The 17,969-nt window shown below is 34.0% G+C and overlaps 1 protein-coding gene across 1 annotated transcript in view; it reads left to right on the forward strand.

Annotated features, from left to right (window-relative positions):
* METTL25 (methyltransferase like 25) overlaps window positions 1–17,969 on the forward strand; it is an 82,639-nt gene that overhangs the window by 4,284 nt on the left and 60,386 nt on the right. Inside the window, exons 2-4 of the mRNA XM_069490338.1 lie at window positions 10,756–10,920; window positions 14,581–14,687; window positions 16,831–17,430. Coding sequence (XP_069346439.1) covers window positions 10,756–10,920; window positions 14,581–14,687; window positions 16,831–17,430 — 872 coding nt within the window. The remainder of the gene's footprint in view (window positions 1–10,755; window positions 10,921–14,580; window positions 14,688–16,830; window positions 17,431–17,969) is intronic.

Consider the following 17,969-nt stretch of genomic DNA (forward strand, 5'->3'; position numbering starts at 1 on the left):
TAAATTTTTTTTACTTTTAAAAAATATTTATTTTTAATTGACAAAAATTACATAATTTTATTATGTACAGCATGATCAATGATTCTTAAAGAATGAATGAAATTAAATATAAATCTATAAATAATGTTATTGAATCTATAAATAATGTTAATGTTTGCAAATAATTTCCTACTGAATTAGACATCTTTTATTTCTGGTGTGATCTCTATGTTATATTTATTATCGTTGTTTCTGTGTGATATGATTCAACTAACAGATTTTAAAATTTATTTGAGGAGACAGAAATCAGTAACTGTTCTTTCCCTGTGTGGAAATATGGTACTTCCTTCAATACATTGCAGATTACAGTAAGATACACTGAAAATTTGGAAATTAAATCAGGACAAGTATTACTTCAGCTTAAAATTTCTAAAAGTCAGTACATAACATAGGTTACATTAAACATCTGTAGGAAAAAAGCCAGTAGAGATAGCTTCTAAATGTTTTGCTGATAGGACAAATAGGACTCCTATATCTCACGTTGGAGATTAAAATTTTGTTATAGTGTTTTCAAGTAAAGTAGGCTGTGTCCTTAGGAAATAATGACTACATACTTATATAAATCAGTAACATTCTCAACTGAGTCATCTGTTGATCTTCAGAAATTAATTGGTCTTCATAAAATCTAGAAAATTTTTCCAAAAAGCAAGAGGGAAGAGATAGTTTGTCAGGATAGCTAAAATATTTTATGAAACAAACATAAACCTAAACAAGAGAGGCAACTTAACCTTGTACTCAACTTGATTAAAATTTCCTTTAAGAAATCTGGCTTCATTTGTTCTAATTATAATTCTAAAATTAGGAAGCTGTGTCTTACCAAATGAATGATATGGATATATTTCTCAATGTAAATTAAGAAATTTGTATTTAAAAGTCAATTCTTTTTTTTTTATTCCTAAAGAGATGGGGGGTGGTCTCACTCTCTTGCCCAAGCTGGAGTGCAGTGGCACAAGTGGCACGATAATAGCTCACTGCAGCTGCAGCCTCGAACTCCTTAGGCTCCTTAGGCTCAAGCAGTCCCTCTCGCCTCTGCCCCTTGAGTGGCTGGGAATACAAGCGCTCACTACTGTGTTTGCCTCAAAGTTAATCTCCTATAATGTTACTTATAATCAGCTGTGGCAAACCTAATGAGCTCTAACTCTAGTTTCTGTGCCTGGAAAGCCATCCTTGATGACTTTGCCAAAGTCTAGGGCTCCTCTACTGCCTGAGCCTCCAGGGCCTTTTGATTCTTCTTTCAGCTTCTTGAGGCCATATGCTGCTTCTCTTGTTTCTTCTTATTCTTGCTCAAATGATCCCTACCAGGATTGGGTACTGAATAAATGTTTATAGAATTGGTTACTTTTGGTGATGATCTGTATAATTAATTTACTATCATTTTAATTGAACAACACAGAAAGTATATGCCTATGATAGATTTTTTTTATCAAGCTTTCCTTTAAATTATTTTTGTTGCATCTTAATAGATTAAGTTTCTTCTTGGCCAGCCTAAGTAGTTTTTATTGTTGGTGGTGGTGGTCATTGGGTGCATTGGAATTGCACTCATGTTTAATTTGAAACACATGAAGGCATAAAACATGTTGTTGGAAACAGAAAGTGAGAACACAACAGAGAAATAATTAGTGTGATGTGTTTCACTATGTTGTATGTAACTTTTATTTATTCACTTGCCTTATATATTTTTCTGAACTCCTTTTTCAATTTTTCTGGGTCTTTTTAGGAGACTTCAATTGTGAAAATAAAAATCACATTACAAGATAGTGACCAGTGTCAACCTCATTCCTGGGGAGCTTCTATAATCATAAGTAAGGGAGAGCAACAATGTAAACAAATCTTCGAGATTCAAGGATAATTTGTCATAATACTTTGTCTATTTGACATATGGAAAGTGCTTTCAGATGTTCTTTTTAGATGAGATCGTTTATAACTTGAATTTATATTCTAGTTTTTAATGGTATCTCCTCCTCTACTTCCCCTGTTTCCGTATCTTTCGATTCTTAGAAACTCAGTCAAACAAAATTCATGGAGATTGGAGATTACTTTCATCTATTGCATGTTTTTAATCTCCTTAACTAGACTAATGTTTTCCTATGGTTAGCCAATCAGAATAAATTTGATTGCCCTCTATTTGTTTATATATTTACTTTTTATTATTATTTCAAATCGTTAATTTTTCACTGGAAGCCTGCAGTTATGATTACCTGTCATCATCACTGAGCATGATTTAAATTTCTCCCCGGTTTAAAAAAAACAAAGACTTGCCTACATGGTTTCATGACTACTTGGGTCTGCATTTATTTTGTTTTCATCTCATCACCTCAGTGATTTAATAGCTCCTTCTATAAATGGCATTATCGTTATTCCTGTTAATAGGCTCATAATCTGCTGACTATTCTTTCTTCATTTCTTTTGCTACTTCCATTCCCATAGCAAATAGTCCAGTGTCCCCTCTCCTTTTTAAATCTTGCAACAGAATTTTTGCAATAACTTTCTAGATGTTGTTTTGCTTTTAGACTCTATATATCAGTAGTGTTACCATTCAAACTGCTCTCAGATTTATTTTTAAAATCATAAAATGGAAATCATAATTCTGATTTTGTCTTTCTTTTGCTGAAAAGCCATCAGTAGGTCTCCATTTCCCACAAAATAAAGTTCTTCACCTTCTGACCTTATCTACTAACTGTTCTCCAGGTGGAAACGTGGCAACTATTGTAAGCAAATTGGAGGCAGCATGGAAAGAATATGGATTTTGGTGTTAGTCACTTACAGTTTTGAATCCTGGTTCTGACTTTAGTGTTGTATAATGTTGTACGAGTCTGTTAAGCCTTTGAGCCTCAGTTTCCTTATTTGAAAAATGGGAATCATAATTCTTGCCTGAAAGATTTGTATAAAAGCAATTAAGATACATGTTAAACCTAGCACCTAAATGAGTGGACATCTAATAAATATTAGCCATCTTCTCCATACTCTGCTCCTCTCAGGTAGAGGCAGACTAGACCAAGAGTCTGGTTCTAATCCATTTCTGACTCTAATTAGTTGTGTTGTTTTACACAGGACATTTAATTATAGGCCTCAGTTTTCTACCTAAGAAGTACCTGCCTAGGATGTTCATTTGTGGCAGAAGAACAAAAATAGCCATCTCCAGACTCATGTGGCTTATGAACATGTCTCAGTTAACCAATACGGTGCTTACATTTTTTTTTTTAGCCAACATTTCAATGTTGACAGTTAACACACACATACACACACACATACCTAGAATAAGCTTGCCTTCATTATGGATTTAAGCCTAGATCATGCAAATTTATTAAAACCAATTACTATTATTAACATATATTTTATAAAATGGAACAGATTGACCTGTATGTTTGGTATCTTAAATTATTTCTAATTTTTGTTTGGTATATGTTGTCTAAAAAACTCAGCCTAGTAATTTAAATTATCAACAGTAAAAGAAGATCTGTTTAATAATAAAAATACTGGAGAGAAAAAAGTTATCATTTCAATGTTAGACTAACTTTAGAAATATGAACTTTATATTAGGAATTAATGGCTGTCTACTACTGAAGAAAGAATAATCATAAATTGTTTAAGTATTCACTGCTTAGTTTTCGTGTTTTCATATTTTGAATATTTAAAATAATCCCTAGAAGCCAAAGGAAAAATACTTAACTGAATTGTTTGTCATAATATTAATATTGTGGAAGATTGAAAGGTGAGTAAACTGTTGAAAGATAGTGATTCTTAATATCTTAGGTCACAAATCCCATTAAATGGATGATTTAGATGAATGTTATGGAAGCTCTTCCTCAAAAAAGGGCACATACAAGCACAAATAGACACAAAACTTTACACACAGCTTTAGGTGATTCATAGGTCTCCTCAGCTCTTAGACCTCAGGATAAGAACTGCTGGTTGAAAGCATTACTAGTATTAAAACATTGTTTAATTCACCTGGATTTAGACCAACATTTGTACTCATTCTTTTTTTTTGTAACGTTTGATTTCTTATTAAGAAATATTTATATTTTTAAACACTTATTTAACTAATCTTTATCAAGTGCTGAAAATAGTCCCTTCTTCAGTGAGTAAAAACTGCATTTCAGATTCAGCCAAAGAGTTAATCAGACCAGTATCTTGAGACTGATACCAATGACAGTTACTGAAACTTAATTCTTCCCTCTTACATGATCATTGCAAAATGGAGAATTTAAAGTTTAGGTTGACATTTTATTTGTTTATTGTCTGCATAACTGTCACCTTGGATAATGGCCTGAAAATAAAGTTGACCTGATTTTTATGAATTATACACATCAATACAAAAAATTAAGGAAGCAAAGAAGATCTGGTAGAGGTATGGTAGGAGTTAGGCAGAGAAAAGTATATAGTTAGTGCAAATTCCTTTTGCTCATTCTTTTTACTTGGCAATTGATTATAACTAAATTGTGTTAAGAGAGAGTAGAATAGGTACATCTATTTTGAATTAATGTTACAATGTAAATAATAGGGTTTACAATAAGAATGTAAGATGAAATTAAACTCAATGAAATGCAAAAAGTAAAAAAAATAAAGTTGTTTTAAGAGAGAGATATGACTTAATTTTACTTTCTCAATTACCTTCTTAGTAATCTATACTTTTTTTTTTTTTTTTTTTTTTTTTTTGAGACAGAGTCTCACTCTGTTGCCCTGAGTAGAGTGCTGTGGTGTCATCCTAGCTCATAGCAACCTCAAACTCCTGAGTTCAAGCAATCCTCCTGCCTCAGCCTCCCGAGTAGCTGGGACTACAGGCATGCACCACCATGCCCAGCTAATTTTTCTATATAAATTTTTAACTGTCCAGATAATTTCTTTCTATTTTTTAGTAGAGACAGGGTCTCGCTCTTGCTCAGGCTGGTCTCCAGAGCCCAAATCTCCTTTCTCCTACCTAGTAGGCCCCACGTTTAGAAGCTAAATATCTTTATTGATCTTTATTTCAAGTTCTTCTCTAGTAGCCTGTATGATGTTCTGGCCCTAGATATTTGAATATTTTCTATCCTTTATTCTAGCAAAGTTGAAGTACTTAATTTGTACTTCATGGTTTGAGGGTTGTCTATTATGTGCTCTAGGCTGTGTGTTAGGAATATATATTAAAAATAAAATTACAATAAATATATACTTGTATGTGTATTTAAACACATACTTACATTTAAATTAAATTAAATTTAGATTTAAGTGAAATACATACATAATTACTTACTCATGTGTATATGAATGCATACATATATACAAAGGTATATGTGTGTGAATTCCCTAAAACAACACTATAAAATAAGTATTTTCCCCCATTTTATAGATAAAGAAATTGAGTCCTAGAGCAGGTAAAGAAATTGCTCATGGCCACAGGGATAGACATTCTGAGAACCAGAGTTCAAACCCTAATTCTTGCTCAATCATTCATTCACTGAGTACCTCCTATGTGCCAGATATTATTCTAGGTTCTGGGGATACAATTCTGAATAAAAATCTTTGTCCTCTTGGATCTTACATGCTATATCAGGTAGTGATAAATGCTATAAAAATTAATAAAAGTTTGGAGGGTGATAAGAGTTCAGTGGGGTTGCAATTTGAAATAAGATTGTCAGAGAAGTTTTCATGAAATGGTGACATTTGAGCAAAGACCTGAAGGAAGTCAGAGTGAGCCATGAAAACACATGGGATAGATGGTCTGAGAGGAAAAAATTAGAACAAAGCCCGAGATAAGCTCATCCCATATGACATCTGAGTAGAATTCTGACTGGGAATTGCTGAGCCCCCTTAAACCCACATTGAACATTTGTTGTCCATATGTGCTATAAATGATAAAACACTATGTCTCATAGATGCATCATAAGTTGTAACAAATTAGCTTTATTCAGGTTCAATTTTACCTTGGAAAAAATCAACTGTGAAGCTATTGCAGTGTCATTGGTGAGCATTAATAGGGTTTGAACTACAGCAGTGATAAGGGAAGGAGGTTCTAAAGGAGAGACAAGTTTACATCAGGGTTGATGAGTGGCTGGGCATGTGGATTGAAGGCACAAGAAGCACTTAAGATAATGTAAAGGTCACTGAGAGTGATAGGCTATTAAACACGACAGAAAATAGAAGAAGGGAAAGGTTTTGGGAGCATGAGAACTTACAGTTCAGTTTTGAACCTTTTGAATTGAAGACATCTGTGGGACATTCATGTAGAAATGAATACAAAATATTTCTATGTCCTCGTGAAGATTATTATTAAGGGGACACTGTTGATTTATTCTTGAATTACGGAACCATAGAACAGATCTAGGGCTGTGTGATAATGACAGTAGTAACCTTTCCCCTAACCCCTGTAACACAGTTAAATCTCAAAATTTAGCACATAATTGCATTTTATCTTATATCACATTCTAAATGTTCTAAATCACTCCTTTTTTTTTTCCTTTTTCTTTTTTTTGTTTATTTATTTCAGGATATTATGGGAGTACAAACATTGTGGTTACATCTAAATCACTCTTGTTTCATCCTGAGATTACGAACATTTGAGCTGCGATGAGGTTTTTATGCCTAACAGTTTCAGCAGACCTATAGAAGTTGTAGTGATTACTACCTTCACAGAGTTTTAGGAGATTTTGTTTCTCCTTGTGTATGTAGTTGATGATGCTACAATAGTAAGTGTATTGAAAGATTGCTGTCATTCATTCATTTATGCTGTGTGCAATGTATTATTGCTTTACAAGTTGGCATGAAGCAGTAGGGTCATTTTGTTTCTAGAAATAGACCACAATAAAATCTTTTTTTTTTTTTGAGACAGAGTCTCACTCTGTTGCCCGGGCTAGAGTGCCGTGGCCTCAGCCTAGCTCACAGCAACCTCAAACTCCTGGGCTCAAGCGATCCTCCTGCCTCAGCCTCCTGAGTAGCTGGGACTACAGGCATGCACCACCATGCCCGGCTAATACTTTTTATACATATTTTAGTTGTCCATATAATTTCTTTCTATTTTAGTAGAGACGGGGTCTCGCTCTTGCTCAGGCTGGTCTCGAACTCCTGAGCTCAAACGATCCACCCACCTCAGCCTCCCAGAGTGCTAGGATTACAGGTGTGAGCCACCGTGCCCGGCTGACCACAATAAAATCTTACAAAAATATTTTATTCCCTTTTCAAAGACTTATTAATTATTTTATATATTACTTTTTAATTTCTTGAAACCTTAAGATTACTTCTGATGGAAAGGGAGGTGTTGAGGGGAGTGAAGAAAATAGAATAATTAAGAAGATAGAGTGAGTGTGAAATGCCGTAAGATGCTACCATGTAGCGACCTCTGGTAGAGGATATTCTTGCCAGACTTGGTTTTGATGGTCAAGTCTGCCTACTACTTTTCTTTATTGCTGTCTTGACTGATTTTCTTTATTGTCCACTATACTTACTACTGTAGCATGCTAATGGAATGTGGGAATTAAGAACCAGGTCTGAAGTTAAACTGCCTTGGTTCACCTGCCCTGCCACCTAGTGTTTGTGCCAACTTGGATACATTACAGCTTCCCTAGGTCTCAGTTTTTTCCACTGTAAATGGGGATAAGAGCACTGTGTAACTAGTTTATAAAACTGGCACATAGTATACATGCAGTAAATGTTAGCAGTAATAGATACGAGTTATTGTAAACCCTGACAGTACTCTCTTCCTTAAAGTGCTGTGTAACATTCAAGTACAATAGCAGACAATTATTTTTGAAATTTTATTATGCATTTTTCTACCTTAATATTTTCATAATCTAACATGTATATATATGACTTTTCTATCTTTCCTTGTACATTGGTCTCTGCTATAAAAAACAAACAAACAAAATGAACTTAGAGATATCCTGGTCTCATATATATAGAAAATAACCTCCCTTGCCTTTTTCTTCCCCTCCCTCCCTGTTGCCCAATTAACCTGTTGTATAAGGACCTGTCTTATAATCTATCTTATGAGAAACCTCTATAGAATAGTGATACGGTGTGTGCAAAAAATAAGACTAAGGTAAAGACTACAAATAAAGCATATAATAAAGCAGAACTGGAACTTCCAGTAGAGGGAGCTATGGGCAAAATAATCAAGTCACAGAATATGCAGGTATAATGGGCAGCAAATCTAAAAAGAAAGCTTTCCCTGTGTTAAAAATTATAATTAACTAAATATAAGTTAAGTAGCACTGGGGTTTCTCTTTTGCTAGTTGCCAAACCCAAACTGATTATACAACTACCTAGGCAAGCACTGTGAGAACTATTAACACCATTATCATTGCCCCATAATTTTCTCACATACTGTTTCAGAAATGGAAGTAAAGACTAGATCATCCACACTTTTCTCTCCCCCCCCCTTTCTCTGTCTCCCCCCTCCCCCACCCTATCCCTCCCTCCTCTCTCAATCTCTAAAGTAGCAAGTAATGCAAGTTGTAGGCTGGATCACTTGAAAACAAAGTATAGCAGCTATATTTCCATGAATCAAAAATTTTTTTCACAGAGTTCTAGACTATGAGTGAACTAGTGTTAGCCGTAAATAACCTAAACTATTGGACTGAATCAGAACACCATTCTTTTTAAATAATCATTGTTGAAAAGATAATATTGCAATTTAGAGCTTCAAATTAATGAAATTCCTAAGAGGCCTATAATTGAAAGCAAATTAACAGCATTTAATTCAAGTTGGATTGGAATTTTTTCAAGTATTTTCAGTAGGATAGTTAAGTTGATTTGAACCTTACTTTTCCAACAGAAACATCACATTTCTGTTGGCAACATTGTCCAATAACTGACTATTATGATGGTCCCTCTGCACTTTGAGATTTAATACTCTTATTCTATCACACTCTAAGAAATTGCTGCCCTGGAACCGGGGGATGTTGAGACTGCCCTTAAACCTGAGAGTCTCACTTAATAGTTGACTGAGTTTTCCCTTTTGTAGCATGCCTAAATATTTTGAGCGGATTTTATTACTTTGGCTGGGTTAGTAAATTCAGTTTGTAAAATGTCCACAGTACTTCATATAATACACAAAATGTATCTTAAATAAATTCACTCTAGTAATTTTGTAATTTAAATTTCTGTTTAGTTGATCCAGAAATGGAAGTTGCACATCTCTTATGATTTTATTCTTACTAATGGATTTGGTAAACATTGTCACCACCAACTTAATAGATATTAGCTTTAAAAATATATTAGTTTAAATATGTAGTTTTTTTTTCAGAATTCTGCACACCTTCATTAGTTGTCTTGCTTTCAAGTTTTGTCAAGTAGCATCATTATTCTTTGTGTTTAAGTATATTTTTATAATAACAAAAGTAACTATGGAGGCGCAGCTATGCTAGAGAAGACATCATAGCATATAGTATGGGTGTCTTTGTTTTTGTTTTTGTTTTTGTTTTTTTGTTTTTTTTAGTAGAACCAAAATTGTTCCCTGGATTGCACCATGCTTTCATAGGTGAATGTTTTACATGTTTAATTTAACCACTGGATGTATTTATTTGAATTATTAAAAATATTAATAATTTTTAGTGAATGGGCTTAACTGTCCAAAGAGTTTCTTTGAACCACTACAGTCATATTGGAATGCCTTCTTTTAACTCTCTTAAATAAATTAGCATACCTTAAAAATGCCAATAGAAAAATAAGATTGAGCAAATCTGTAGTGTGGCTATGTGTATCCATCAGAATAGGCAGGGTTATGCTGCAGTAATAAGCCTAACAACTCAACTGACTGAAAGCAGTGAAGTTTACTTTTTACATATGCTGTCTGTCCGTTGTAGTTTGAGAGCAGTGCTATCCTTGTTACAGTCACTCAGGGACTTAGGCTGAAGAAGGTTCTATCTTGACACATGCTTCTTCAATTATAGAGCTGGGGAAAAAAAGAGTAGTGAATCTTCTGATACTCTTAAAACTTTTGCCTGAAAATGGTACAGTTCACCTTGGCAAGATGTAGCCACACCTGAGTTCAGAAGGGTGTATGATCATACGGTGAGGGGCACTGGATATTCACAGTTTACTAAACTATTCTAAATTCATGAGTATTTGGCATATTGACAGTTACTGTACTAAACTTATAGAATGTCTGGTCTAAAACTGACCATGGTCAGAACATTAGCTGTTTTCACCAGATCATAACCTGATTAGTTTTGGCACTCATACTGATAGTTCATTGAGTGCATGCACATACCACACACACCCTCGACCCCCTACCCAGTCTGTATGGTCCAAATGATGCAGGGACAGTTTTATAGTAACTTTTATACCACTGGAGATATTGTTGTTCCGCATGCAGTGTGGACAGGGAGTTACAGTGTTACATGAGCTGACCACCTTTAAATGCACAGTTGTGGGTCAGCCAGGACCATTCACAAATTTAAAATTATATTATTGTTCAGATTTTAATCTTCCTTTTTTTTTCTTTCTTCCTTTTTTTTTTGGTTATTGGAACCAAAAAAAAGACCAAATTTTAATTTTAATTTGGAGTTTAAATGTATAATTATATAAAATATTGAGAGAAAATTTGCTGCTACAAATAGCTAATTATTTAAATAATAAATATTAATGAAACCTTTAGAGATATTGCCAAACTTCACATGAAATGAAATGAAAATATTTAAAATTCAGTTCAGTTCATGTATTGCTTTTTAATAAGATACAAATTAACTATTAGTTATTTAATTATGACTAAAGACTCTTTTTTAAACTAACTTTTTTTAGGTATGACTGATTTTCCCAAAATATTTTGTGAAACTTCTCAGAAGTTGGTGAGTGTGGAAGCATTTGCTCTGGCTGCAAAATATTATTCCATTCAAAACTTGGGAATATGTACTCCTTTTGAACAGCTGCTTGTAGCCCTTCAAGGAAATGAAAAACAGAGAACTGGTATGTGTATTTGTGTTGTGTATGTATGTAGATACTTAGAAGCAATATATTGTTCATATATGAATATCTTTCCAAAATATTCTTAATTTATTGTTAGACCTTATATCATATAGGCTGACAAATAGCTTATGCCTATAAGAGTAGATTTTCTTTTATACTGTGTTAAACAGAGTGACTGAGAGATCTCTACATTTTTTCCTACATTAGCCCCTGGCAACCTTTACTTCAGATAGTTCCTGCCCTTCAAACACAGGGGGCTACTACAAGTTACAAAATCCTTACATTTATTTTTGTTATAGTATGCTAATGTTCTCCATGGCCTGTGTTTTGGGAAGAAGGTGGGAAGAGTAGAAGGGGAGTAGGGATTGTAGGGGAGAAACATGAGTGTCAAAGAGCGATGATGGTACAAATAAAAATTAAATAGCAATATGAGATTAAAACTCAACCATATCAATAATTATATTAAATGTAAATAGACAATACATTCCAATTAAATGCAGAGATAAGAAGACTCCTGTGGGGAAAAAAAAACTACTCTTCAATATTGAGGTAAGGAACCAGTTTTAATAATAATGAATCAAATATGAATTATTATATTAATAATAAAATAATGAATCTCAGATCCTCTTTATCTTCCACAAAGCTTTTTATCTGTTATCTCATTTGATCCTCATTATTTTCCTACCTTTTTATTTTGAGTTCTAAACGTACAGAAAAGTTATAAAGATAATACGATGAACCCTGTATACTTTTTGCCTAGATTCAGCACGTGTTAACATTTTGCCCCATAGATATCATAACACTTTACGTCCAGATACTTAAGCATGTATCTCATTAGAACATTTTCCTACATATCCCATAGTATATTAGCACATTCAGGAATTTATCATTGATACAGTAGTATTGTCTAATATGTAGTCTATATTCAAGTTTCTCTAATCTTTTTCAAAAGTATCCTTTATACTCATTTTTTAAATACAGAAATCAATCTAGGCTCACGCCTGACATTTAGTTGGCATGTCTCTTTAATTTCTTCAACCTGGAATAGGTCCTCACGCTTTCTTTCATTTTTTCTGATACTGATACCTTTGATGCATATAGACCAGATTTGTTTGATTTTTTTCCCATGATTAGATTCAGGCTATATATTTTTGACAGTATACTACTTAAGTGATTCCTTTTGCATGTATAGTATTAGGAAGTACATGTAATTTTGTCCCATTAGTGGTAAACACTAAATTTGCTCACTTGGTAAAGGTATTTCCACTGGAGTTCTCCATTGTAACGTTCTCGATTTTTCCCTTTGAGTCCAATTCTTTCATTATTATTTTTATTTCTTCTTTTATCTCTCTAGCCATTTTAAGCAAAATTATTTCAGTGTTCCTTCTTTGACAAAAGAAAGGCTATTTACTGAGTCATGGCTCTTGGTAAAGGCATTCTGGCTGTAAATGAGTTCACCGGCAACATTACTATGGGAACCATAGTCTACTAGCACTAACGAGAACTAGCATTCTGTCCCAACTGCTGCTGACTGGCAATAAATGAGTGGGATAGCATCCCACTAGGATGTCCCTCTGGGATAGCATCCTTGGACCTTCTCCCGATTTATAAAGTTTAAGGACCATATTTGGGCATCAAGGTGAACAAGGGCATTGTATCCCTGTCAGGAACAAACAGCAAAAGCACCATTCAAGGTCGAGATAGACTCTGCCTTGTACCCATATAAGAAAGAGTTGACTTAGCCAAATAGGGGTGCATGTTGGTGATAGGTGGGAGTTGGGGGTCTATATTCTCCATTCTAGAGAATTTGTTTGCTAGGTTAGTATCTGCCAGCAGAATGGCATTACATCCATTGTGGAATCCAAACCTCTCTTGCAGAGACCATGTCCTAAACTGCCCTCTCTATATTACCAAGAAGGTGCTGCCTGCCATCTACAGGACCCTAAGTAACCACCACTTACACTTGGAAAGACCTTGTTGAAACCCAGTGTCCCAGTGTGGTGATCCCAGGTTAAGTCTACACCTTGGCATTCTCAAATGTGAACTCTGTTATGCCATAATAACCGTCCCAGCCCTTTATTTCAATTCCCCACCACCCAACTCCAAAATAACTAATCATGTTGACTACCTTGTCATATGCCCTTTGGCCATTTTAATATACTTTTATATCTAGTATACAGTATATACTCTAAAGAGCTATTCTGTAGAACATTCTGCAGTGATGGAAATGTTCTGTAGCTGTGCTGCTCAGTATAGTAGAAACTAGCCACATGTGATCGTTGAATACTTCAAATGTGGCTAGTGCAGGTCAGAATCTTAATTTGAAATTTTATTTGATTTAAGCTTTCTTAAATGTAAATTTAAATAATCACATATGGTTAATAGCTACTGTATTGGACAGCACAGGTAGTGAAATGAGTGTTCAAGTTTTATGCCAATTTTTCTGTTGGGTGGTCTTTTTCTTATTGATTTGTAAGAGTTTGTTTTGTTTTATTCTTAGATATAAGTTTTATATAGATATGTGTATTGGAAATACCTTCCCCCAATTTGTGGCTTGCTTTTTTGCTCCCTTAATGTTGTCTTTTGATGACAGAAATTTCTTTTGTGTCCAAATTTTTAGTCTTTTCTTTTATAGTTAATTGCTTACTGTGTCAAGGAACATTTTTTTTTTTTAAAGACAACTAAAATATTTTATTTTATTTATTTATTTTTTTTATTTCATCTTGTTATGGGAGATACAGAATTGCAGGTTACATACGTTGCTCCTGTACCGCCTTTCCCCCCAAGTCAGAGCTCCAGGCGTGTCTGTTCCCCAGGTCGTGCGCATTGCACCCATCATGTAGGTATATATCCCTCCCTTCCCCACCACCCCCTCCCGAGTCAGCACCTTCAAGTGTTACCACTCCCCAAACGGTGCGCAATGCACTCATTGTGTAGGCATACCCCCATCCCCTCCCCCGCCCCCCACCTCAGTCTGACATCCAATTGGTGTCGTTCCCAGATGTGTATTTAGGTGATGATCAGGGGAACCAATTTTCTGGTGAGTACATGTGATGCTTGTTTTTCCATTCTTGGGATACTTCACTTAATATAATGGGTTCCAGTTCTCTCCAGGAGAACCATAGAGATGTCGTATCTTCATCATTCCTTATAGCTGAGTAATATTCCATGGTATACATATACCACAGCTTACTAATCCAATCATGTATTGATGGGCATTTGGGTTGTTTCCACATCTTTGCTATTGTGAATTGTGCCACTATAAACATTCGGGTACATGTGTCTTTGTTAAAGAATGACCTTTTTTCCTTTGGGTATATGCCCAGTAATGGGATTGCTGGGTCAAATGGCAGGTCTACTTGAATCTGTTTAAGATACCTCCATAATGCTTTCCACAGGGGTTGCACTAGTTTGCAGTCCCACCAGCAGTGTATGAGTGTAAGGAACATTTTTTAATAATGTTCTATGAATCTTTTCATTTTATTAGTTCAGATTTGATGGATAACAATTAAGATAATAGAGATGTATCATCCAGACATAATAGAATCTCTGTATTATTTTCATGCTTAATTTTAAAAAAACATGAACATCAACTGATACTTTATATTAAATCTTGGTTCATTTATAGCAGTATTTTAATTTTGTTTTATTTTTATTCAGGTGAAACTGTGAAGCCAGTTGAGTTTATGAATGTGAAAAAATCTCATGAAGTTCAGGCAATGTCAGAGCTGATCAGCAGTATTGCTGCTTATTATGGAATAAAGCAAGTAAGAATATTTTCCCTATATTTTTAAGTGTTAAAGCTATTGCTATTTTTTGGTATCTTGCAAATTCCATTTTTTACTATCATCTAGTCTTTAAAATGTTGTTAAATAATAACATCAGACCCTTTAAACATCAGATTTTTTAAACGTATACTCTCATTTCCCAGTACACTATAATTATAACAAATTTATAATAAAAAGACATGACTGTTAATGTTTTGCCACAAATTACTCTTTTTGGAATGGATGGAAGTTAAGGGTAATTCTCTTCGATATGTTGTCATTCCAACTTGAGGCAGCATTATGAAGATGACATTTTGCAAAACTGTTTGCTGCTACATGTTTTTGGGATATGGGTTCCAAAGCTGTGTTCTGGATCACCTGCCTCATTGTAGTAACCCAAAGTAATTATGTTTTTAGGGCTTGCATTCTTTCAAAGTGTATGACTCATGATGCATTCCTATTTTGAAAAATAGCTTTTATGAAAGATAGTGATGTCTGAAAATAAAATTAATGATTGTTCACATTGGCTTATAAAAATAGTAAGTTATTTTTCTTATCTCTGGCTTATAAAAATAGCAAGTTATTTTTCTTCTCCCTACAAGATCTGTGAGGGTAATGGGAACTTTTCCCTTTTGTGATTTTTTTTTTTTTTAGTTACTAGACTCTTTTCAATGGATTCACCCAGAGTTGTGGAGAGTTTGAGGATGATTAGAAAACTATGATAACTTGCAGATCCACTTGTGGCAACATAGATCTCTAGGGTGGAGGCTAGAGGCAAGAGATAAGACAATACTAGTTTTCAACCTTTTCTCCAGAGTATCATACCTAAGCAGTATCTATCAGTATCAGTAACAGGCTCACAATTGCAGTGATACTCAGCTGGAGTAGAAGGGGCAAGTACCTCACCCCCACCCTCACCCAGACCTTCTCCCATGGTGCCATATCCGAATCTTAGGGGCAAGCACTATTTCTAAGTATCTTTCCGGTGCCTGCCAATATCCATTAATAGTAATAAAGATGGGAATAGAGTCCAGAGGAACAAATGCATAGTTTATTTAGAGGTAAAAGAGGCATAACAAGATCAGGCAGTTTAGGCATCAATTGGTAACAGCAACTCCACTGGAGAGAACAGAGCCCTAAAGACAGAAAGTTCAGATAATTGGTAGTCAGCTAATCTGTATAGAGGTTCTGTGCATGGATGATATTAAGCGAGTCACAGAGTAGAAGAATGGGATAAAGGTCCGGTTCTTAAAGGAAGACTCGTCTGAATGAGGCAGAGTGACAGAGACTACAAGAACTGGACTCACATTTTATATAGAAATCAAGACCAGAACCCAGTCATTTAGTTTGGGAAAACAATGAAAAAGCAGGGAAATATAGAAGTGGCACAAAGAATAATGTATACTTTGTGAAAAGGATTTCAGTCATTATTCCTGTGGCCTTAATTTTACAGATTTTTCATTACAAATATTACTGTGCAAAATATTTTTACTCATCAAATATTATTGAATCCGAACCACTTTCTAGCCAATATATAAAATTATTCCATAATCCCAGCTTTATTGAGATATAAATAAACTCATGTTAATTGTACAGTTGGAGTTTTGTTAATGTGTGTGTGTGTATGTATATATGCTCATGTAACCTCCACAATCAAGATATTTTATAATGCAGTATCTATATTTCTTCGCTGTGGGTTTTCTCTGACTGCTAAAGCAAGCTCTAATTGTTCTTTGCTACTATATTGTATATGTTGATGGTTCATTGTTAATTTAAATTGACATGGTACCCTGACACATTGCTAAATTCACTTACTGTTAGCTTTTTTGCACATTCTTCAGGATTTTCTGTGGACACAATCATGTCATCTATGAATAAAGACATTTTTACTTCTTTCTTTACATTGTTTATGTCTTTTACTTATTTTCCTTGACTTACGATGCTGACTAGAACCCCTAGAAAAATGTTGAATAAAAATGATCAGAGTGGTTGATTTTTAATAGGAATCAAAAAACTAAAATAAAAAAAATAATAGGTTGTATAAATTATACAACTCATTTGCTTGCTTTTAAAAAAAATCTACAATGCTTTCTGTTATCATCTGATTAAAATCATTTAATACATTCTGTTTTTCTTACTTTAGGTAATTGACTTGGGTTCCGGTAAAGGATACCTAAGCTCCTTTTTGTCCTTGAAGTATGGCTTAAAAGTTTATGGAATTGATTCCTCAAATACCAATACTCATGGAGCTAAGGAGAGAAACAGGAAATTGAAGAAACATTGGAAACTCTGTCATGCTCGGGCAAGATCAGATGTCAGTGGACTGACATTAAAAATGACAAAAGAAAGGAAAGCGCAAAATGAAGTTAAATATAAAGCAGAGATCGAGGAAGAATGTAACAACAGTCTTGCAAAGCAAGAAAAGATGTCTACCTCAGAGTTTTTGCCAGATTTTTCAGGCTCTGTAATTTCTACCAACAGAAAACAAATGGAAAACCTACATTCTCAGCCACATCAAGAAGAAAATTTGTGTTTTGAAAGTACCTTTTCCCTTATAGACCTTTTGTCTATAAATGCTATAGAGCCTACTTCTTCATTGCAAATACTCGACAGAGAAATGTCTGAAACCAATAAAGAGAGAAGAAAAATGACATCAAAGTCAAGTGAATCAAATATATATTTACCTTTAACCTCTTTTATCACTGCTGATTCAGAACTACATGACATTATTAAAGATCTAGAGGTGATTTCACTTTTGAATTACTTAATTCGATTTACAAAAATGCTCTAAGACATTGAATTTAATTTTAATCGTAGCTTAAATAAGATATGTATCTTATTTGATCACATTAATCTAAAAGACCAAGAAAATAAAATCATAAGCATGCTTTCATTATTCTCACAGCTATTAAAATATGACAAGAGCACATTCCATAATGGGATAATCTATATTCATTTCAAGCCTCCTAAATCAAACAAAAGTACTAGGAGAAAAGCTAGTGAGTGAGCTAAATTCTCATTTTCATTTAGGAATTAAATTAATTACAATTAATTACAGTCCAAGAAAACTTTTAAATTTTAATTTAAATTTGAAGTCAAGAGGTATCCAGAGCAAAGTTATATCTAAAATTAGATTTGGTAACCAAATATGCAATTTTCTTTATCAAGAGTAGCTTCTGAGTATTCTTCATGGCTTGAACTTTTTTAAAATTATGTCAATTTATGTAGTTAAAAGACAGTAAATTTTAAACAAAGTCCACATTGTATGTTAAAACAGTATTG

Source organism: Eulemur rufifrons, chromosome 16, assembly GCF_041146395.1.
Source record: "Eulemur rufifrons isolate Redbay chromosome 16, OSU_ERuf_1, whole genome shotgun sequence".
In the NCBI taxonomy this organism is placed as follows: domain Eukaryota; kingdom Metazoa; phylum Chordata; class Mammalia; order Primates; family Lemuridae; genus Eulemur; species Eulemur rufifrons.